Source organism: Opisthocomus hoazin, chromosome 15 (assembly GCF_030867145.1).
Source record: "Opisthocomus hoazin isolate bOpiHoa1 chromosome 15, bOpiHoa1.hap1, whole genome shotgun sequence".
Classification (NCBI taxonomy): domain Eukaryota; kingdom Metazoa; phylum Chordata; class Aves; order Opisthocomiformes; family Opisthocomidae; genus Opisthocomus; species Opisthocomus hoazin.
In genome coordinates, this window is record NC_134428.1 from 26716143 (window position 1) to 26733880 (window position 17738).

Below are 17738 nucleotides of genomic sequence, written 5' to 3' on the forward strand. Positions count from 1 at the left end.
TAGGTAGTCATCTAGTTTTATGTAGATTCTCATCAATAATATTAGTGGAAAAATCTTCAGAGGTGTTATGGCTTTGCATTTATTTTGGTTGATTGACTTACAATTTTCTGTCCAGTGAGGACACTAACAGGTTGTTCCTTCACCAGAACGGTTTATATGTTATCTATTAATGTTTTCCATTATTGTTCATGATATTCCCCTTCATACACACCTGGAAAGAAACTGATAACGTGCACAATTGCAAATTTACTTCTCTGCTAGTGATGTCACGCTCAACAACTCTCCTGATGCTGTAGTTTGTTTGACTGGTATTTCATTTACACAGAATCACACAGAATGGTAGGGGTTGGAAGGGACCTCTGTGGGTCATCTAGTCCAACCCTCCTGCCAAAGCAGGGTCACCTACAGCAGGCTGCACAGGACCGCGTCCAGGCGGGTCTTGAATATCTCCAGAGAAGGAGACTCCACAACCTCCCTGGGCAGCCTGTTCCAGTGTTCCATCACCCTCAGAGGGAAGAAATTCTTCCTCATGTTCAGACGGAACTTCCTGTGCTTCAGTTTGTGCCCATTGCCCCTTGTCCTGTCGCTGAGCACTACTGAAAAGAGCTTGGCTCCATCCTCCTGACACCCACCCTTCGGATATTTGTAAGTATATATTAGGTCCCCTCGCAGCCTTCTCTTCTTCAGGCTGAACAAGCCCAGCTCCCTCAGCCTCTCCTCGTAGTGGAGATGTTCCTGTCCCCTCACCATCCTTGTAGCCCTCCGCTGGACTCTCTCCAGTAGCTCTTCCATCTTTCTTGAACTGGGGAGCCCAGAACCGGACAGAGTGCTCCAGATGGGGTCTCACTAGGGCAGTGTAGAGGGCAAGGAGAACCTCCCTCGACCTGCTGGCCACACTCTTCTTGATGCACCCCAGGATCCCATTGGCCTTCTTGGCAGCCAGGGCACACTGCTGGCTCATGGTTAACCTGTTGTCCACCAGGACACCCAGGTCCCTCTCCACAGAGCTGCTCTCCAGCAGGTCCGCCCCAAGCCTGTACTGGTGCCTGGGGTTATTCCTCCCCAGGTGCAGGACCCTGCATTTGCCTTTGTTGAATCTCATCAGGTTGCTCTCTGCCCAACTTTCCAGCCTATCCATTTACCATTTATTCATTGTTCTACGCTGCCAAAATGATTATGCTTCGCTGGAAGTACCATGAAGTATGGAACAGGAAGGAAATACACTGTAACCGGTTTTATTTGTATGTGGAGAATAGTTCATGTGGTCTAATAGGTTGACCTTGGTGGGTAGCCAGACACCCATCCAGCTGTTCTCTCACTCTCCCTCCTCAACAGGACAGGGAGAGAAAATAAGATGAAAAACCTCGTGGGTAAAGATAAAGACAGGGAGAACACCTACCAGTTGCTGTCACAGGCAAAACGGAGTTGATTTGGGGAAAATCAATTTATTGCCAATTAAAATAGAGTTGAATAGTGAGAAACAAAGAGAAAAACTAAAACAACCTGCCACCACCGTTCCCCCGGGCTCCGCTTCATGACCAGCTCTTCTACCTCTCCCTTCCCATCCCGAGCAGTGCAGGGGGATCGTGAATGGGGGGTAGCAGTCAGTTCATAACAGTTCCTCTCTTCTGCTCCTTCCTCCTCACACTCATCCCTGTGTGGGTCCTCTCCACGGGCCACAGTTCCTGTCAGGAGAATCCTGCGCCAGCATGGGTTTTCCAGGGGCTGTGGTTCCTCCAGGCAATATGCACCTGTTCCAGCATGGTCCTGTCCACAGACTGCAGGGAAATTCCTGCTTGTACCATAGCCTCTTTGTCCTGGTTTAGCCCCAGCCCCCCATGAGCTGCTCGCTCACTCCTCCCTGCCCCTGCTGGGATGGGGAGGAGAATCAGAAGAAAAAGTCAAAAACTCGTGGGTTGGGGTAAAGACAGTTTAACAGAACAGCAAAGTTAGAGAAAAATAACAACAATAATACTGCTAAAAAGAATATACAAAGTGAAGGATACACAGCATAATTTTCTCACTGCCCAATGCCCAGGCTGCTCCAGAGCAGTGATCCCTACTCCAGCCAGCTCCCCCATCTATATGTCATATGGTTCAGATATCCCGAATATCCCATGTGGCCAGTTTGGGTCAGCTTCCTGTGAAAATTAAGTCTATCCCAGCCGAAACCAGGACACACTTCCGCAGGGTGCAGGGAAATACCTGCTCCAGCGTGGTCTCTTCCAAACCTTCCATGGGCTGCAGGTGAATCTCTGCTCCAGGGAAACATCCTCTCCAGCGACTGGAGCACCTCCTCCCCTTCCTTCTGTCCTGACCTTGGTGTTTGCGGGGGTGTTTCTCACACCTTCTGTTCACTCCTCTGCCTGCGTGGCATTTTTTTGCCCTTTCTTAAGTATGTTCTCTCAGAGGCACTACCAGTGTGGCTGAAGGGCACAGCTATGTCCTGCCATGGGTCTGGTGGAGCCAGCTGTGACCAGCTGTGTCCAGCATGGGGCAGCCCTGCCCTCCCTGCTACCAAAACCTGGCCCCGTAAACTCTAGGCATGCAGGCAGGTTGTACTTGCCAAAATTCAACTGGATGTGAAGGCTACTTTAAGAACCAGGAAAGAGGTGGTTCTTTTGCTACCATTTCATACAGTGTTTGTTTGGAGGCTTTACTATCGCACTTAATTTTTAAGAGAATTGTTACTTGGCCGATTTTTTAACTAAACTCCCTTTACTTTGTTGCTTCCTTGCTCCTCTTGCGAAGTGCGGCGTATGTTTATTGTCTTGTATATCATGTACGTCTGCGATTAGACGTCTCTTCTGTATCATCCTCATGTAGTTGATCGTGAGGCTGACCTTGGTAACATTTGCTGAGTATTTCAAGAGAGAGTTTTTTGAAGACATGGTGGCAATGCAGCTTATAATAAGCATCCCTGTCTTCTTGCTTTGAAGTACTTCTAAAAGAAATTATGTTTTCTCTGATGCCATAAATTCACCTGTTTTAAGCAAAACCAGAAGACAAGAGTCACAACCCCTGCTTTAAGTATTAAATTATTAATTTTTACTTTGTTTCAAACTCAGTTTTCATAGAGTTAAGTACATTGGACATTTGAAATATACTCAACAAAAGGAAAAGTATGTAGAGGAAAGAAAGTGAGCTATGTCTGATTATTATGTTCTGTATGATTTTCAAGGTATGTAGTCTGACTTGCTTAACTCTATGCATTAAAATAAACAAATTTTTCTTAATCCTTTATGTTTCAGTCAGTTTCTACACTTGCATTAGTTGTTGGCTGTAAAAAATGAGTTAAGTCAAATAACTTGATCTGAAAAGTGTTTCTCTTTCTTTGTAGCTGCAGGTGAAGCCACTGCTGTGTACAGCTACAAATTCTGTTTACAAGCACTTGGAAAACTACTTTCAAGTGTTCAATTTAAAAAATAATTTTGCAATAGGAGATAAATAAAGTTTTCTTTTTTAATGGAAGGTATTTGAGTACATAATTTCATTTACATTTGATAAATTTTTCAGAAGAATACTTCTAGAGAGGTGTGTGCTGCTTTGGAATGGATCTTTTATTTTTTTTTTCCCCCCTAATGCATATATAGGTCAAAGATTACTGGGAAGTTCAGCACCTGTCAGTATTCCAGGTTCTCTTGTTCGTTCCTCATCGTTACATTCATCATCGTCCCTTTCAACCTCTCCACTCTGTTCTCTTTCACAATCGCTGTCTCAGTCTTTTGTTTCATCCACTACGGCTCCTCACCACCAGCAGCCTCAGCCTTTGAAGACAGAACATAGTATGTTAGGCACCTCAGCCTCTTCTCACAACCCTTCAGGTAAGTAAGTTGAAGGCTGAACTTTGTGTATTGTAAGAGGTAACTCAGTGGCAGGTCAGAAAAGTTCCATTCAAGGCTTTGCATGTTTCTTATGACTTAATCTGGACAACAAAGCCTAGCTATTGTAATTGGTAACACTACTGATAACGGAGTTGTATGTGGTATGCGGGAGAAAGTTCAAGGAGTGAACCTCTGTTCCTAGTGAAAGGAAAAAAGAGAATTCTTGGAAGAGGCGATATTTACAGAAGCGTTTGAAAGGAGTAAAATACAGCAGTTGGCATAAAGGCAGCACGAATGCATTTTAGCTGCAGCATTTGGCTAAAGGAAAATACAAAACAGAGAAAGAGGAAGAATTTAAATGATGTATGAGCTGCTAGGAACAAAGCTCTTCGTTTATAAATTAATTCCTACTCTTCCTTCTCCTTTTATGGATTGTACTGTCTTTTTATTAAAAGCAGCAAGGAAAAAAACGTGATAAGTCTCCTGAACCACTTTAAATACTGTAAACATTTTCCAGACTCTCACATTTCTGAAGGTAGTGAAATAATGTTGTGAGTCTTGCAGATAACAGTATAAATTTTGCATATGTGGCACATACATATTTTGTTCTCCATGTGAAACATTTTGTAGCGGTGTGTGCAGAATGATTTTTTTTTTTCTGCCTCTGTTTTACAGGTTTAAATGGTGTTACAGGGAGCATTTGGGACTTTGTAACTGGGAGTTTCTCTCCTAGTCCATCCCCAGTACTAAGCAGTGGCACTACCCCCTCAATAAGTTCAAACAGCAGTGGGAACGAACTAACTCGAGTTAGACAGGAACTTGATGATGCCAGGAGAAGACTAAAACAATGGGAAGAATCTTGGCAACAAGTAAAACAGGTATGTTCGTTTATGGTAATATTAAGGTTTTTTTAATATATATATGTTTAATAAACAAGCAGGTCCTACTGCTTTTCCTTTTTACGTATCTTCCTATCCTTGGACCCAGAGTTTTATTACAGTCCTCAAAGTGAGCTAGCAGTATAAAGGAAACTGAGCTTCTTAAAGGACAATTGCTTTTTGGAAAGTTGATCTGTTTCTCTAGATAGCAACACGTACACATACTCAGGACAGGGCTGAACAGCAATGTATCTTGATGTTTAAGTAACTGAAGACGTACCTCTTTCAGATGATAAGCACACAAAAAAAGTAGAGGCTTCCCAGCAGCTGTAGTTGTATAGTGTACCTGGACAGTATCTAGTGATCTCAGCAGTCAAACTGAGGTTGTCGATAACTGCCACCAGTCCAGTGCATTTTCTGTAGTCCTTTCCTACCCCTCATGTTGTTCTCTCTGTGGTGAGGAATAGCTAAGTAGCTGTACTAAATTTTGATAGTTTTTCATGTCTGTGGACATTAAATTATGAATTTAACACATTTTAAATGAGTTCCATTTAGAAAGCTCAAAAAAAAGCTTCAGGATGTTTACAGACAAGTAGCAGTGAAATACCTAAAAATTACATTAAGACAATACGAGTTGTTAAGTAGAAGGTAGGATAAGTAGAGAAAAGGGTTAAATTGACAGTAAATGCATTGTCATGTCTAAAATTAGAGATTACCTGCATCTTTGAAGGCTTTTGACTTTGCTCTTCTGTTGTTAATTTAAAAGAATTAGTTTTCATTTTCTGGAAATGTCTTTCTCCCAGGCATGTGATGCATGGCAGAAAGAGGCACAAGAAGCAAAAGAACGTGCTAATATCGCAGATGCGGACAAACTATTCGCTCTTCAGAAGAAAGAGGAAGTGGAAAATCAATTAAAAAAGCTGAAGGCGCAATTAGCTGCTTGTCTATCTACTACACTACCTTATATGAAAAACTATGGAGATATAGAAAAGATATCCTTGCCTAAGCTTCGTTCCTTACAAAATCAGCTACACTTAGATTTGGAAACAATAGATGAGGTGAGTGAGTTCATCTGCATACCTATTTTTGATTCACTGAAACTGACAGCTCAGTAGCCTTCAATGACATATTTGTACCAGGTTTCATTTGAAAGAGCAACGTTGCTCTCAGTGTTAAGTCTTTCTTTTCTGGAATAGAGGATGGTTCAGATTTTTCAACCTAATGGATTCTTCGAAGTTTTTGATCAGCTGTCAAAACAAATTACAAGTGATCCACAAGAATTCTTGGGATTATTAAAAAAGAGATTTAAAGCCAGCTTTTACCCCCAACGTTTTGGGCACTACCTAAATAAATAAAAATAGTTGCCCTGAACATATGAACATAGTTACATGTTTTTCACTTGCTTAGAAGGTAGGTGGTGAGGTTCCCTGCTAGGAGTTTGTGTAGTCAGAGAGGCCAATACAGACTTGGAGCGTAGAATCATTGATGTTAGAGAAGACCTCTGGAGAGCCTCCAGTCCAACCTGCTGTTCAAAGCCTGGTCAACTTGAGCAGGTTGCTCAGGGCCTTCCCCAGTAGTGTTTTGAGTATCTCCAAGGATGGAGAGTCCACCACTTCTGCGGGCAACCTTTTCCAGTGTTCTACCATCCTCACAGTAAGAAAAGTTTTTTCTTAGGTCTATGTGGAATTTTCTGTATTTTAATTTGTGCCCGTTGCCTCTTCTTTCACTGGATACCACCAAGAAGAGTCTGTCCCTGTTTATTTTACTCCCTCCCATCAGGTGTTTATACACACCAGTACGATGCCATCTCTTCTCAAGGCTAAACAATCCCAGCTCTTTCAGCCTCTCCTCGTATGTCAGATGGTTCGGTCCCTGAATCACCTTAGTGGCATATTGCTGTATTTCAGCTTCTCTCAAATCCAGACTCAATGTCTGCCAAAATTTAGGATGCTCTTTTGCTGCCAGATTGAGGGCATTTCTCAGGGCTTTCAAAGCTGGGAACATCAGGTGCCGCTCCTCTGAGCATATCAAGGAAGACAATAGTGACCACGCACTGCTCCAAGAAGCATACTTCAAACCTTGCGGGGCACAATTTGGTTTCACATTGCTTTCTCCCCTGCAATCTCAAAAGGGCAGTGACACCACATCTGACACCAATTCTTGCTGTTTTGTTTTGACTGTGATGGGACTGTCCAGACAAAAAAAAAAGCCACAACCATTTCCTTTCACCACTTGGACAGTCTGCCATACTTTAGTACCTGTTTGAGTTCAGCAGTGTCTTCTCTGTCTCAGTGCACGTCCTGTCCAGTGCCATCTGTATCAGTATGAACTACAGCCTTGGGGGGGTGGGGGGGAAAGCTAGGCTCTCTGTAGAAGAGTTTAAAACATAATTTAAGTCCTTGTCAATAAAGTAGGTGGATGAGAATGAGACTTGCTAGTTACCAGGCTCCCGTTACCAAGTACGTTTACAGGATTCTGGATTGGATTAGGAACCACTATTGTTTTTCTTGTAAGGGATTTTAAAGAGGAGCAAAGGAGTCTTGGGATCTCTTACGAAAAAAGTCATTACATCCTGGAATGGAAGTCATCTTGGCCAGGCTAGAGTGATCAGAACCATTACCACCTTTTTCAGTTTCTCAGGTTTCCTTTACCACTGTGGCCTCTTCTCATGTAGCTCTTCCCTCCAGGATAAAGTTGCTGCCTTAGGCAGTGCCATACATAACATTCTGGGTTCTTCTCTTAGTATGAACCATGTCTTGCTCTTCAAAAATTAACACAGCTTTTAGATGCTTTTCAGTTCTTCATGTTCCTTAATAGGGTTGATAAGGCTTATCGGATGGAAACATTTATTTGGTTGTAACATCCTTCCTGAAGTCTGTATCAGTAGCTTTATTCAAAGTATCGCACATTTGTGATGCTTCCATTTTGTCCTAATACAAACATCTCCCATGGCTTCAGAAAGTGTAACAGTGGTTTGAAACAGCAAAATGAGGGAGTATATGACAATGAAAAAGGCTTATTTCCTCTTTTTTTTTGTTTTTTTGCTTGTTTGCATCACTCATCCCAATTATGCAGGAAAATTTCAGGCCAGAGGTTCAGTCCTATATATTTTCCTTTCTAAAAGCACCTACATTCCTCCAGCTTCTACTTTAAAGGTTGCATTGTGCGCTGATCTTAGGACCTTCAATTCAGCTATCTGTCATACAAAAGCATTGTCCTTTGTGTTGTTAAATTAGAAGTTTATTTGGGACCGCTAAGCATAAAGCTGCTAGAATGCAACTGTATACTTGGTATGGTTTTTACTGAGTGCAATAATCTTTTTACAGGTGATTTTTCAGCTTCAGTCAAAGAAGTGTATCATATGCCAGGAAGGTGATCGTAGCATTATCCTGAATCCATGTCAACATTATGTACTTTGTGATCATTGTGCAGCTGCACAAGAAGAATGTCCCTGCTGCAAGAAAAAAAAAAATCGGTGGTAACATACAGGCACACTACTCATGTCATGTTCATGAATTAAATAATTTTATGTTTTTGTATTTTGAGTAAGAATTGTCTCACTCATAATTAATCCATTTAATAGTGCTAGACTGATTTCCGTTTTGATGCGAGAAATTTAGTTGCTTGAAGATAGAGAATAAAGCTTGCTCACCTCTACAAAACAACTTCAGTCATTTGGTGAGGTGCTATAGTCTCGAGGTTCTTTCATTCCCCCCCCAATCCCATTGCAGCCTTTTCTGCCTTCCACTTACATTCCTAGTGCACAAGCTACTTAGGTTCATTTGCACTGTAATCACTTTGTATAAATCTTACCATAATGCCTGAATGAAGAGTTTATACCTGTTATTTTCATTAAGAGAGGATAGATACCTGCATACGGTAACTACGCGCTTAACAGTACAAATGGTCCCTTTGCCATGTCTGTTGCGTGTGGAATGCCAGAGCCAGTATTTTGGAATCAGTCTAACACTATGTTTACTCGGATGTTTGAAAAACTCTGATTAATATAAAAGCACTTTTTAATTATTGTGTTTTGTTAGAAGATATGTTGTAAATTGCTTCAAGCTGCTTTCTAGGTCTTATGTTTATTTTTAATATGCAATAATATGACGTGTTTTATGTGTACTGTGAATTTAAAATGTTTCACATGGTTTTACTGTTCAGTCACAATATGATTAAATAGAAATGACAACTTACCTAGTTTTTTTACAATTTATAAGTTAACTGCATACTGTAGTATTTATAAATGTACCAGCAGAGACAAAACCAGTGAGGCACATATGCTTTCATATTCAAAGACATGTTTTAAATTTTGTGGAACAGATCAGTTTTAGTAAACAACTGTGTATTTGCATATTTCCCTCAGTTGGGATGTTTGTAGTCGTAAAACTTTTTGTACATCTCCTAACCTGTGTGTGGTACTTATGGGGAGCAGATGTGCTATATTTAATATTACCAAGTGCCTATGCCCCATATCCTATAAAATGGCAGAAGACATAAAAAAAGAATTTTGCTAATAATTTCTATTGCTTAATTTTGTATTGAACAATTTGACAATAACTAGAATACGTCTCTTGCTTTTATAAATATTTAAAAATACACTTTTTTCAGTAATGAAGTAATGCATGCTTGAAAGGAACTACAAAATTATTTAAGTGTGTGATCAGTCAGTGGCACTTTGACACAGCGGTTCTTTTAAAAGGTGGTAATATCCTTACTTCATCCTGGTAGTTGGGAACATCCAGTGCAGGAGGAGAAGTTAATTAATTACTGCATGTTAACTCTGTATATTTTTACTTTTCTTACCTGGAATAATTGCCTGCATTAGTCCTTTTTCTGTTAAATACAAGTGTGACGCTAGTACCACTTGGATTGAAATGACCTACTACTGTGTTACATGACTTGTATCTCTCTATTACTGTATTCAGTACAAAAAGTGAGTTCACACAGGCAGCAGTGAGTTAATTTAAAGTTCACTCATGCTAAAACAAAACCCAAGATATATACTAAAATTATTACTGTTGAAATAGAGCTTTTAGAGCTGTGTCAGTATTACCAATAGCACTGAAATCACTGTCTCCTCTGGGTTTTAGCATTCTTTGTACAAAGACTTGAGTGAGCAAAAAATTGTTACACATTTTTGCCGAGAACTAGATATACAGACTTGTTGCTGCTTTCCTAATACATGTTGATCTGCAGGAACATTGGAGACCTTTTGGGAAGGAAGAAGTAGGATGAAATATTAAATACATTTCTGCTTCCTTCTGTTTGAAAATTTTGTCTGAAGATCACTTTAAAGACCAAAGTTGGGTTTAATAATACAATTTTGCTGACTTTAACACAGTTTCTTTACAACGTTTGTGCTGAGTAAAGTACCAAATTGGACTGTATTTGCATTTTCAAACACACTTTTCTGTCCTAAAATAAGATCCTGTCGTTTTAAAGGTGTAGCCAGCTTTGGACTTTTAAAAAAAGTAACTTGGATCACCAAGTTTGGCTGTAGGTATTAATGTATTTTTTGCATCTGTGCAGTCTATGACAAAGACTGATCTTTGAACCTTAATGGCATTTTGGACTAAAGCAAACTTAGCTACGTAAGGGTTTTGATTTTTTTAAACAGCGAGCAAATCAAAGAATAATGTGTAATTATAGTTTGAAATTACGTTACGTAATTTTCAAACAAGCAGTTATTTTGGACACCAGTTTACTACATTTATCTAGTGTGGAACAGCATTCTGCAACCATTGTGCTCACAAAAACATTTACAAATAACTTAGTGAAAATTTTTGCTTTGGTATTTTAGAGGAAACCAGCTTAGGCCACATTGTGCTGCCCATATGCAGCTATGTGACATTTGTTACCCACAAGATAACGGAAGCGTGGTGTTGTGCTGTCTTGTCAAAGTTTGTAGTTCTTCATGTGTATTTTAGTGCATTTGCCTATGTCCTAGGGCTATTTCTTGGTCCCCTTTTTTCCTGGTAGTATCAGGTGATTTTCCTAATCTCATGACACCAACAGAAAGGGAATGTACACCGCACTTGCAGTGTGAATCATTACCGTGACATTCATAGTTTATATGTGCTGCATTTTTAGAGGAAAAGAACTAGTATGTTTAGTCTGTTGCTTTTTAAAGTTGTATGTTTTGTGTTTTACAATGATGAATCTTGAAAATAATGTGTGTCCTATAGTAATATCAGTACTGAAAATTTTGCAGGTGTTCCCTGTAAGTTTCTTTGGTGCTGAATTACAGACACGTTTAAAAACTATCAAAAAAACCACTTTGTGGAGAAGGAAAAAACACATACCAAAGAAACATATCTAGGTGTGAAATTCTCAGACTGGGCAGCTTGCTGGATTTATAGATGAATCCTTAGGTAATCACCTGAACCATACATCATCATACATAGAAATCATATGAAAATTCCTCACAAAAAGAATTTTGTGAGGACTTACAAGCGAAGGTTTCTGTATCTTATTAAAGCAAGTCAACTGCAAATACAAGTAAGTACGTACTTTTACACCAGTACTTAAAAATGGAGGATAATAAAATACATGCAGTTGAATAGAGATGACTATTTGGAAGAAGTCAGACGTGAAACCTGACCTTTTGTAAGTATTCATCCATGTACTATATACACTAACTAGAAACTGGATACATTAAAAATATATTTTAGTGAGACTACAGTAATTTGATGAATTCATAAAATACATAAAAGCAAACTAAATAGATTTTCAAGATTCATTTTGGTATTTGACAAAGTTCTGTGTTAATTTATGTAAGAATATAATTTTTAATGTGAATGCCATTATGTTGTCACAATTATTTTAGCCTGGGGAATAACAGATTACAACTGATTTCTCAGGGTTTTTACAGTTAGGAGCTCTAATTTAACCGGAAGTATGCTAATTACAAATAGATCCCAAGCTGCATGTGATAGGCTTATTATTAGTCTTCTTTGAATAGCAGATTATTAAAGACATGCTTGTTTTGTTCTATATTGCCATTCAGAGTATCCTAGTATTAAATATAGGTAGTAGTATTATTACTGTCACACTATGCTTGTGTAACTGTGGTCATCATCAGACCCTAAATAAATAAGGAATTTTTATTCATACTAATTTATGGAAGCCGTTAATGTTTTGAGCGTACAAACAGAAATGATTTTGTGAATGAAATTGTTCTTAATACAAAACACATTATTTATAATGCTTACTCATTTACTTGTAGTGAACTGTTTAAAATTGTTAACACTTGTTAAAACTTTTCTACACTATAGCGTTTATGCAATGGTTTACAGAAGTCATGGAATTATTTTTATTACCAACATGGAAATAAAATTTTGATCTTTATTTCTGAGCTATACTGTGTTTAGAGACTCAAAAATTTACAGATATGCTTTCCTCTGCAATGTAATTACAGTATTCCTAATCATTTCAGGGTTTCAGCCACTGGGATCGGCATGTACTCTGCCAGTGGAGATACAAAGAAACTGATTCAGCAGAACGGTCTACAAGTCAGAGGCTGTCAAAGTTACTAAAACAATCACTCTTCCATTCCATTCTTCTATGTACCACGTCCTAAGAACATACTGGGCTGGAGCTATCATCATCAGTCTGTACCCATATTCTGTCCCTAACAGTGGCAACAGGAGATGCTGTTTAGGAGGAGCACATGAAGTCTCACCTCTTTCTGCAGTCCTTGTCTCATATCCTCCAGCGTTAGGGATGTTAGAAACTGCAGCCTATGTAGGCGCACCTTACACAAGATGGTAGTTTTGTACCTTTCCAACTCAAAACTTTGTTCTTCATAGGACGCAGAGAACGTGACAGCATACAGTACTGAGGATGGGGATTCACCACGGTTTTCTGGAGCTTCTGGTCCTGTCGTCCATATCCCTCCTGGTAATGCCCAGGACTTTTTCAGACTTTTTTTCCCCAGCATCCACTGCACATCTGGCACGGCAAGTAAAAGTTGGTTACTAGAAAGTCTCGGCTTACACGCTGTCCTTGAGTGAGAAATTCAGTAATGAAGGTGAGGATAGAGTGGTGTGAATAATCCCAGCAATGTGGAAGGGAAAGACAGATGCACACGCAGTCTTACATGCTGACTTATTCCCAAGTACACTCGTTATAAAGCTGTAGAGATGCATGCGTTATAGTCTTCAACTTGCCTTTCCAATCACCCCAAGGCCTTGCACTTGACCTGCAGTAACTACCTTTTTCATCTAGGTGCACCATCAGGTCTCCCAGTTCGTGTTCCTTGGATTTTGAGGACATTTTGAGGCACCCTGTGGCCCCTGTTTGCATTTTGGTGTGCCCCAGAACCCTAAATTCACATTGCGAGTTGTGCCTGAGCCCTCCACGTGCCTTATAGTGAGCCTCAGTGCCGCGTTTATCCTGCAGTGCGCAACAAGTTTTCCGTTTAGCTTTCTCCTCTCCCCCATAGTTTTATGGGTATGTTTCGGTGTTCTCCACCATCGGCTTTTTTCCTTTTGGTTTTCGCCATGGCCCTCCTTTGTCGTTCTGTACTCCAGAACAGCCGCCTGCAGCCCATTGCTCCAGGAGCCGACAGAACGACCGACCACTCCCTGCTGGACCGACGAGCGCGGCTCCGGCAACGATGGCCGAAGTGGCCCGGGAGCAGGCGGAGCGCCCGGTCACCGACCGCGGGGCTGCACTGGGGGCTCGAGGGGCTACCGGGTGCGCCGGCGGGTGGGACACGGTGTCCCCGCAAGCTCAGGCAGCGTGGAAGGTGCCCCTCGCTGCGTGCTGGGAGCTGCAGTCCTGGGGCGCGGAGCTCGCGGTCAGGCGCGTTGGTGCCCCGGGGCATGCCGGCTGCCGGTTGGCCGTGCTGTGCTGGCCAGGGCATGCCGGGAGGTGTCGTTTTCACGGTGTTGGCTGCGGGCAGCCGCATAGCTGTCGGGCACGTGGGGGCGGCGTTGGCCTTGCTACCGCCACAGCTCCCGCTGCGCGGCAAGGAGGGTAGTTTTGTGCCGGTTTCGTCTGTTTTTCTGCAGCCTTCCCGGTGCCCGAAAAGCTGTGCGGCCGCGCCTCGAGAGCGCACGCGCGGTGGCGCGCCGCCTGGTGTCCGCATAGCAGTACTGTACGTGAGGTACTGCGCATGCGCGGAGGTGTTGCTGTCGTCCACGCTGCCGTCCACGCTGCCGTCCGCTGGTAACGGTAATGCGATGCGTTGTTCTCCCTCATCTTTTTCCTTCTGCCACCCCTCTTTTTTTCTCGGTGACCCTCTGTGCTGTAACCTTTCTTTTATTTCTTTTCTTTTTTCTTTTCTTTCTCCAATTACCTGTTGTCTTACCTGTCCTTCTCTCTCTGTCTCTCTTCCGCTGTCTTGCTTCCTGGCCCTATTATTTATTGTTTCACCTCTTTGTCCTGCTCTCAGTCCCTGTTTTCTCTCATGCTCTGCCTCTGTTGCTCTCGTTTGCTGTCTATCCCGTGTCCTACTTCCTGTTGCTCTCTCTTTCACAGTATCCTTCTTTCTGGCTCCCAGTCCCTCACCTGTTTTCTCTGTTGCTCTGTCCTTCCTCTTGTCTTTCCTTGTCCCTCTGGCCTGCTACCCATCATTACTCCTTTCTTCCTTTCTTTTTTCTCTGTAGCACATTGTGAGTCTACTGCTTTCTTAATCTCTCTTTATTCTGCTCAGTGCCCCTCATTTTCAATTTCTTCTTCTCTGTCCTGTCACCTGTCACTATTTTTTCCTTTCTCCATCTCGCTCTGTCTTTCTCCCTGTCCCTGTTTTTCTAAGTCTTCCTTCTCTGTCCCCTAGCCTGTCATTATATTTTTCTTTCCCCATCTCAGTTTGTCTGGCTCCCTGTCCCTCTTTCATCATTCCTCCCTCTCTGCCACGTTGCTTGTCACTTCTTTCCTTTCTCTCTCCCTCTATGTCCGTCTCGCTGTCCCCATTTTTCAACTCTCCTCCTCTGCCCGGTAGTCCACTGCTGTTTTTTCTTTCTCCGTCTCTCTCTGTCCAACTCTCTGTCTCTAATTTTCAATTCCTCCCTCTCTTTTCAGAAGCTGTCGGGGCTTTTCTCCTTCTCAGTCTCTCTGTTCTGGCTCCCTGTCCCTGTTTTGTAATTCCTCCCTCTCTGCCGTGTTACCCATTGCCATTTTCAGTTTCTCCGTCTCTCTCAGTCTGGCTCAAGGTCCTGATTTTTTAAATTCCTCCCTCTCGGCCCTGTAGCCTGTCGCTTCTGAAGGTCTTCTTCTCCATCTCTCCATCTGGGAGCCCTGTCTGGCTCCAAGCCCCTCTTTTGCACTTCCTCCCTCTGGACCCTGTGGCCTGTTGCTTTCCCCCTCTTATTTCTCTCTGTCTCTCTCGGCCTCCCTGCCCCTGTTTTTCAATTCCTCCCTCTCTGCCCTAGAGCCCCTTGGTAGTTTTTCTTTCTCTGGCTCTCTTTCCAGTTCCCAGGCCCTGTTTTTCAATTTCGTCCTTCTCCACCTTGTGCCACAGTATGATTTCATTTCTTTCGTCATCGGTCCCTGTCTGGCTCCCTGCCAGGATTTTTTTAATCCCTCCCTCTCTGTCTTGTAGCCCATCACTGTTTTTTGTTTCTCTGTGTCTCTCTGTCCAGCTCCCTGTCTTTATTTTTTTTTAATTCCTCCCGCTCTGCCCTGTACATGTCGCTCTTTACATTTTAATTCCCGGACGTCTCTCTGTAGATTGCTCCCAGTCTTGGTTTTTTAATTCCTCCCTCCCTCTCTGTCTGTCGTGGTTTAACCTGGCAGCTGGCAACTAAGCACTAGAGAGCTGCTTGCTCAGCCCCCTGCCCTCCTCAGTGGGATGGGGAGGAGAAATGGACAAAAGGTAAAGCTTGTGGGTTGAGATAAAAGACAGTTTAATAAGACAACGAAGGAAATACTACTAATAATACTTCTACTACTACTAGCAATAATAATGATAATAATGAATATGTAAACCAAACTATATACAATATAATTTTTCTCACCTGACAACCGATTCACAGCCAGTCCCCAAGTAGCGATCACAGAACCTTGAACCTGGAAATTGTGAATTTTTCTAAATTCCCAAAATAGTCTGACCTCCCAGCCAAGAGAGGATTCCAACTCATGGAAAAGAGAAGAGCCGATTCTGGCCCCCTGACCACTCCCTATTCATAATCTGAGCATGACGTCTACGGTATAGAATATTTCCGTTGTCCAGCTTGGGCTAGCCCTGTAGCCTGTCACTTTCTTTTTTCTTCCCCTTTCTCCATCTCTCTGTGTCCGGCTCCGTGGCGCCATTTTTTATTTTCTCCCTGTCTGTCTTGTAGCGCATCTCTGTTTTTTTTTCTTTTTCTCCATGTCTCGCTGTCCAGCTCCCAGTCCCTGTTTGTTAATTCCTCACTCTTCCCTGGAGCCCATTGCTATTTGTTTCCATTCTCCATCGCACTCTGTCCGGTCCCCTGTTGCTATTTATCCATTCATCCCTCTCTGCCCTGTGGCCTATTGCTTTTTCTGCCTTTCTCTCTGTCAGTCTCCCTGTCCCTATTTTTTTTAATTCCTCCCTCTCTGCCCCATCACCTGTGTGACCTTTTGCCTTTCTGCTTTCTTGGTCTCTTTTAGGCCAGCTCTCTGCCCCTGTTCATTAATTCTTCCCTCTCCACCCTGCAGCCTGTCGCTTTTGTCATTTCTCCATCTCGCAGTCTCTGGCTCCTTGATGACCTTATTTTAGAATTCTTTCTGTATGCATTGCTAGTCTTCTTGCTCTCCAGCTCTCTTTCTTCCAGTTCGCAGTCTCTGTTTCCCAATTCTTCCCTCTCTGCCCTGTAATGTGTAGCTACGTGGTTTGTTTTGTGTTGTTCCCCCCACCCTTGCCGCTTCCCTCCACCGTTAGCTCTCCCAGCTGCCTATCCTTGTTGTTGCATTCCTCCCCCTTTGCCTTTGTTCATAGCTTCTTTTTTTGTCTTTGCAGCTTTTTTTTTTGCCTTTGTCCAGCTCTCTCAGTCCAGGTCTCTGCCCCTATTCTTTTTTTCCTTCCTCTCTGTCATGCTGCCTGTTGCAGGTTTTTTTTTGCATCTGCATCCTGCTCCTGTCCTCCTTTGTTGGTCTCTGTCCTGCTCCTTCTCCTTGTTTCTGCTGCTTCTTTCTCCATCTCTGTGGGACTACCTGTCCCCGTCCTTCTCTCACTGTCCCTTTCCCTGCTTTGTGCTTTCTCGTTACACCGCCGCTGACCAGCCATCTGTCACTTTTCTCCTCTCTTGTAGCGTCCTGCACCCTGCTCCTCATTTTTGGCAGCCTCGGCCGAGCAGCGCATCGCTCTGGGAGCCGACTGACCGACTGTTCCCCGCTGGAGCAACGGGCGCAGCTCCAGGAAGGACTGCCAAGGTGTCAGAGGGGCAAAGGGAGTGTTGGGGGGTGCCCTGAGTCCTGGAGCAGGCCTGCTCCCGGGACTCATTGGGTGCATGACTGAATAAACACCTGCAGTACCCTACGCCCTCCTAGCTGTGTTTGTGCTTCATTTGCATGGGGCAAGGGGCTTCGAAGGAGCCCAGGGGAGGAGGGGATGAACTGTGAGGCTGGGGTGATGGCCCCCTGTTCCTGCTGGCCTGCAGCTGTGGGCCGGGACTGGAGGAGCCCCAGGTGTGGGCAGTGAGGGTGATGGCAAAGGCCCCTCCCTCTAATAGGGGGGCTGCCCGTGGAGGGGCCGGTGCTGCCCCACCCCGGGTGGCTGTGAAGGGGTCGGTGCTGCCCTGCTGCGGGTGGCTGTGGAGGAGCCGGTGCGAGCCAAGGGAGGAGCAGAGCTGTCAGTGCACGTCACCGGGCTGCGGCTGCAGCGAGGGAGAAGGTGAGCAGGCTGGGGGTCGGGCGAGTAACTGGTGGGTCCAGGGGAAAGCCCCCAGGAGGGCGGTGTTGCCTGCCGGGGGGCGGCCGGGACAGCGGGACCCTGTCGGAAGCAAGGAGTGGCGAGGGTGCGGCACCGTACCGGAGCCGGGTGGTAGGGGCTGGCCGGAGCTGCGCTGTGAAGCGCGGGGCTGCTACGGGGCTCGGGGGGTCTTCCGGGTGCGTCAGCGGGAGGGCA

General features: G+C 43.6%; 1 protein-coding gene and 1 long non-coding RNA gene across 12 annotated transcripts in view; both read left to right on the forward strand.

Moving 5' to 3' along the window:
- The window catches only part of UNKL (unk like zinc finger), a 65369-nt gene extending 53346 nt beyond the window's left edge, over positions 1–12023 (forward strand). For 10 of the 11 annotated variants that reach the window (XM_075436618.1, XM_075436607.1, XM_075436608.1 and 7 more), the window contains 4 exons: positions 3594–3824; positions 4500–4702; positions 5506–5760; positions 8029–12023. In XM_075436618.1, the coding sequence (XP_075292733.1) occupies positions 3594–3824; positions 4500–4702; positions 5506–5760; positions 8029–8184 (845 nt within the window). In that variant the 3' untranslated portion in view covers positions 8185–12023. The remainder of the gene's footprint in view (positions 1–3593; positions 3825–4499; positions 4703–5505; positions 5761–8028) is intronic. The other variant, XM_075436610.1, reaches the window with a different exon arrangement.
- Positions 12024–13531: 1508 nt separating this feature from the next.
- Positions 13532–17150, forward strand: LOC142363259 (uncharacterized). Its single transcript, XR_012765630.1, has 2 exons — positions 13532–13882; positions 16924–17150. It is a non-coding gene; the product is annotated as an uncharacterized LOC142363259 (long non-coding RNA).
- Positions 17151–17738: the final 588 nt, after the last annotated feature.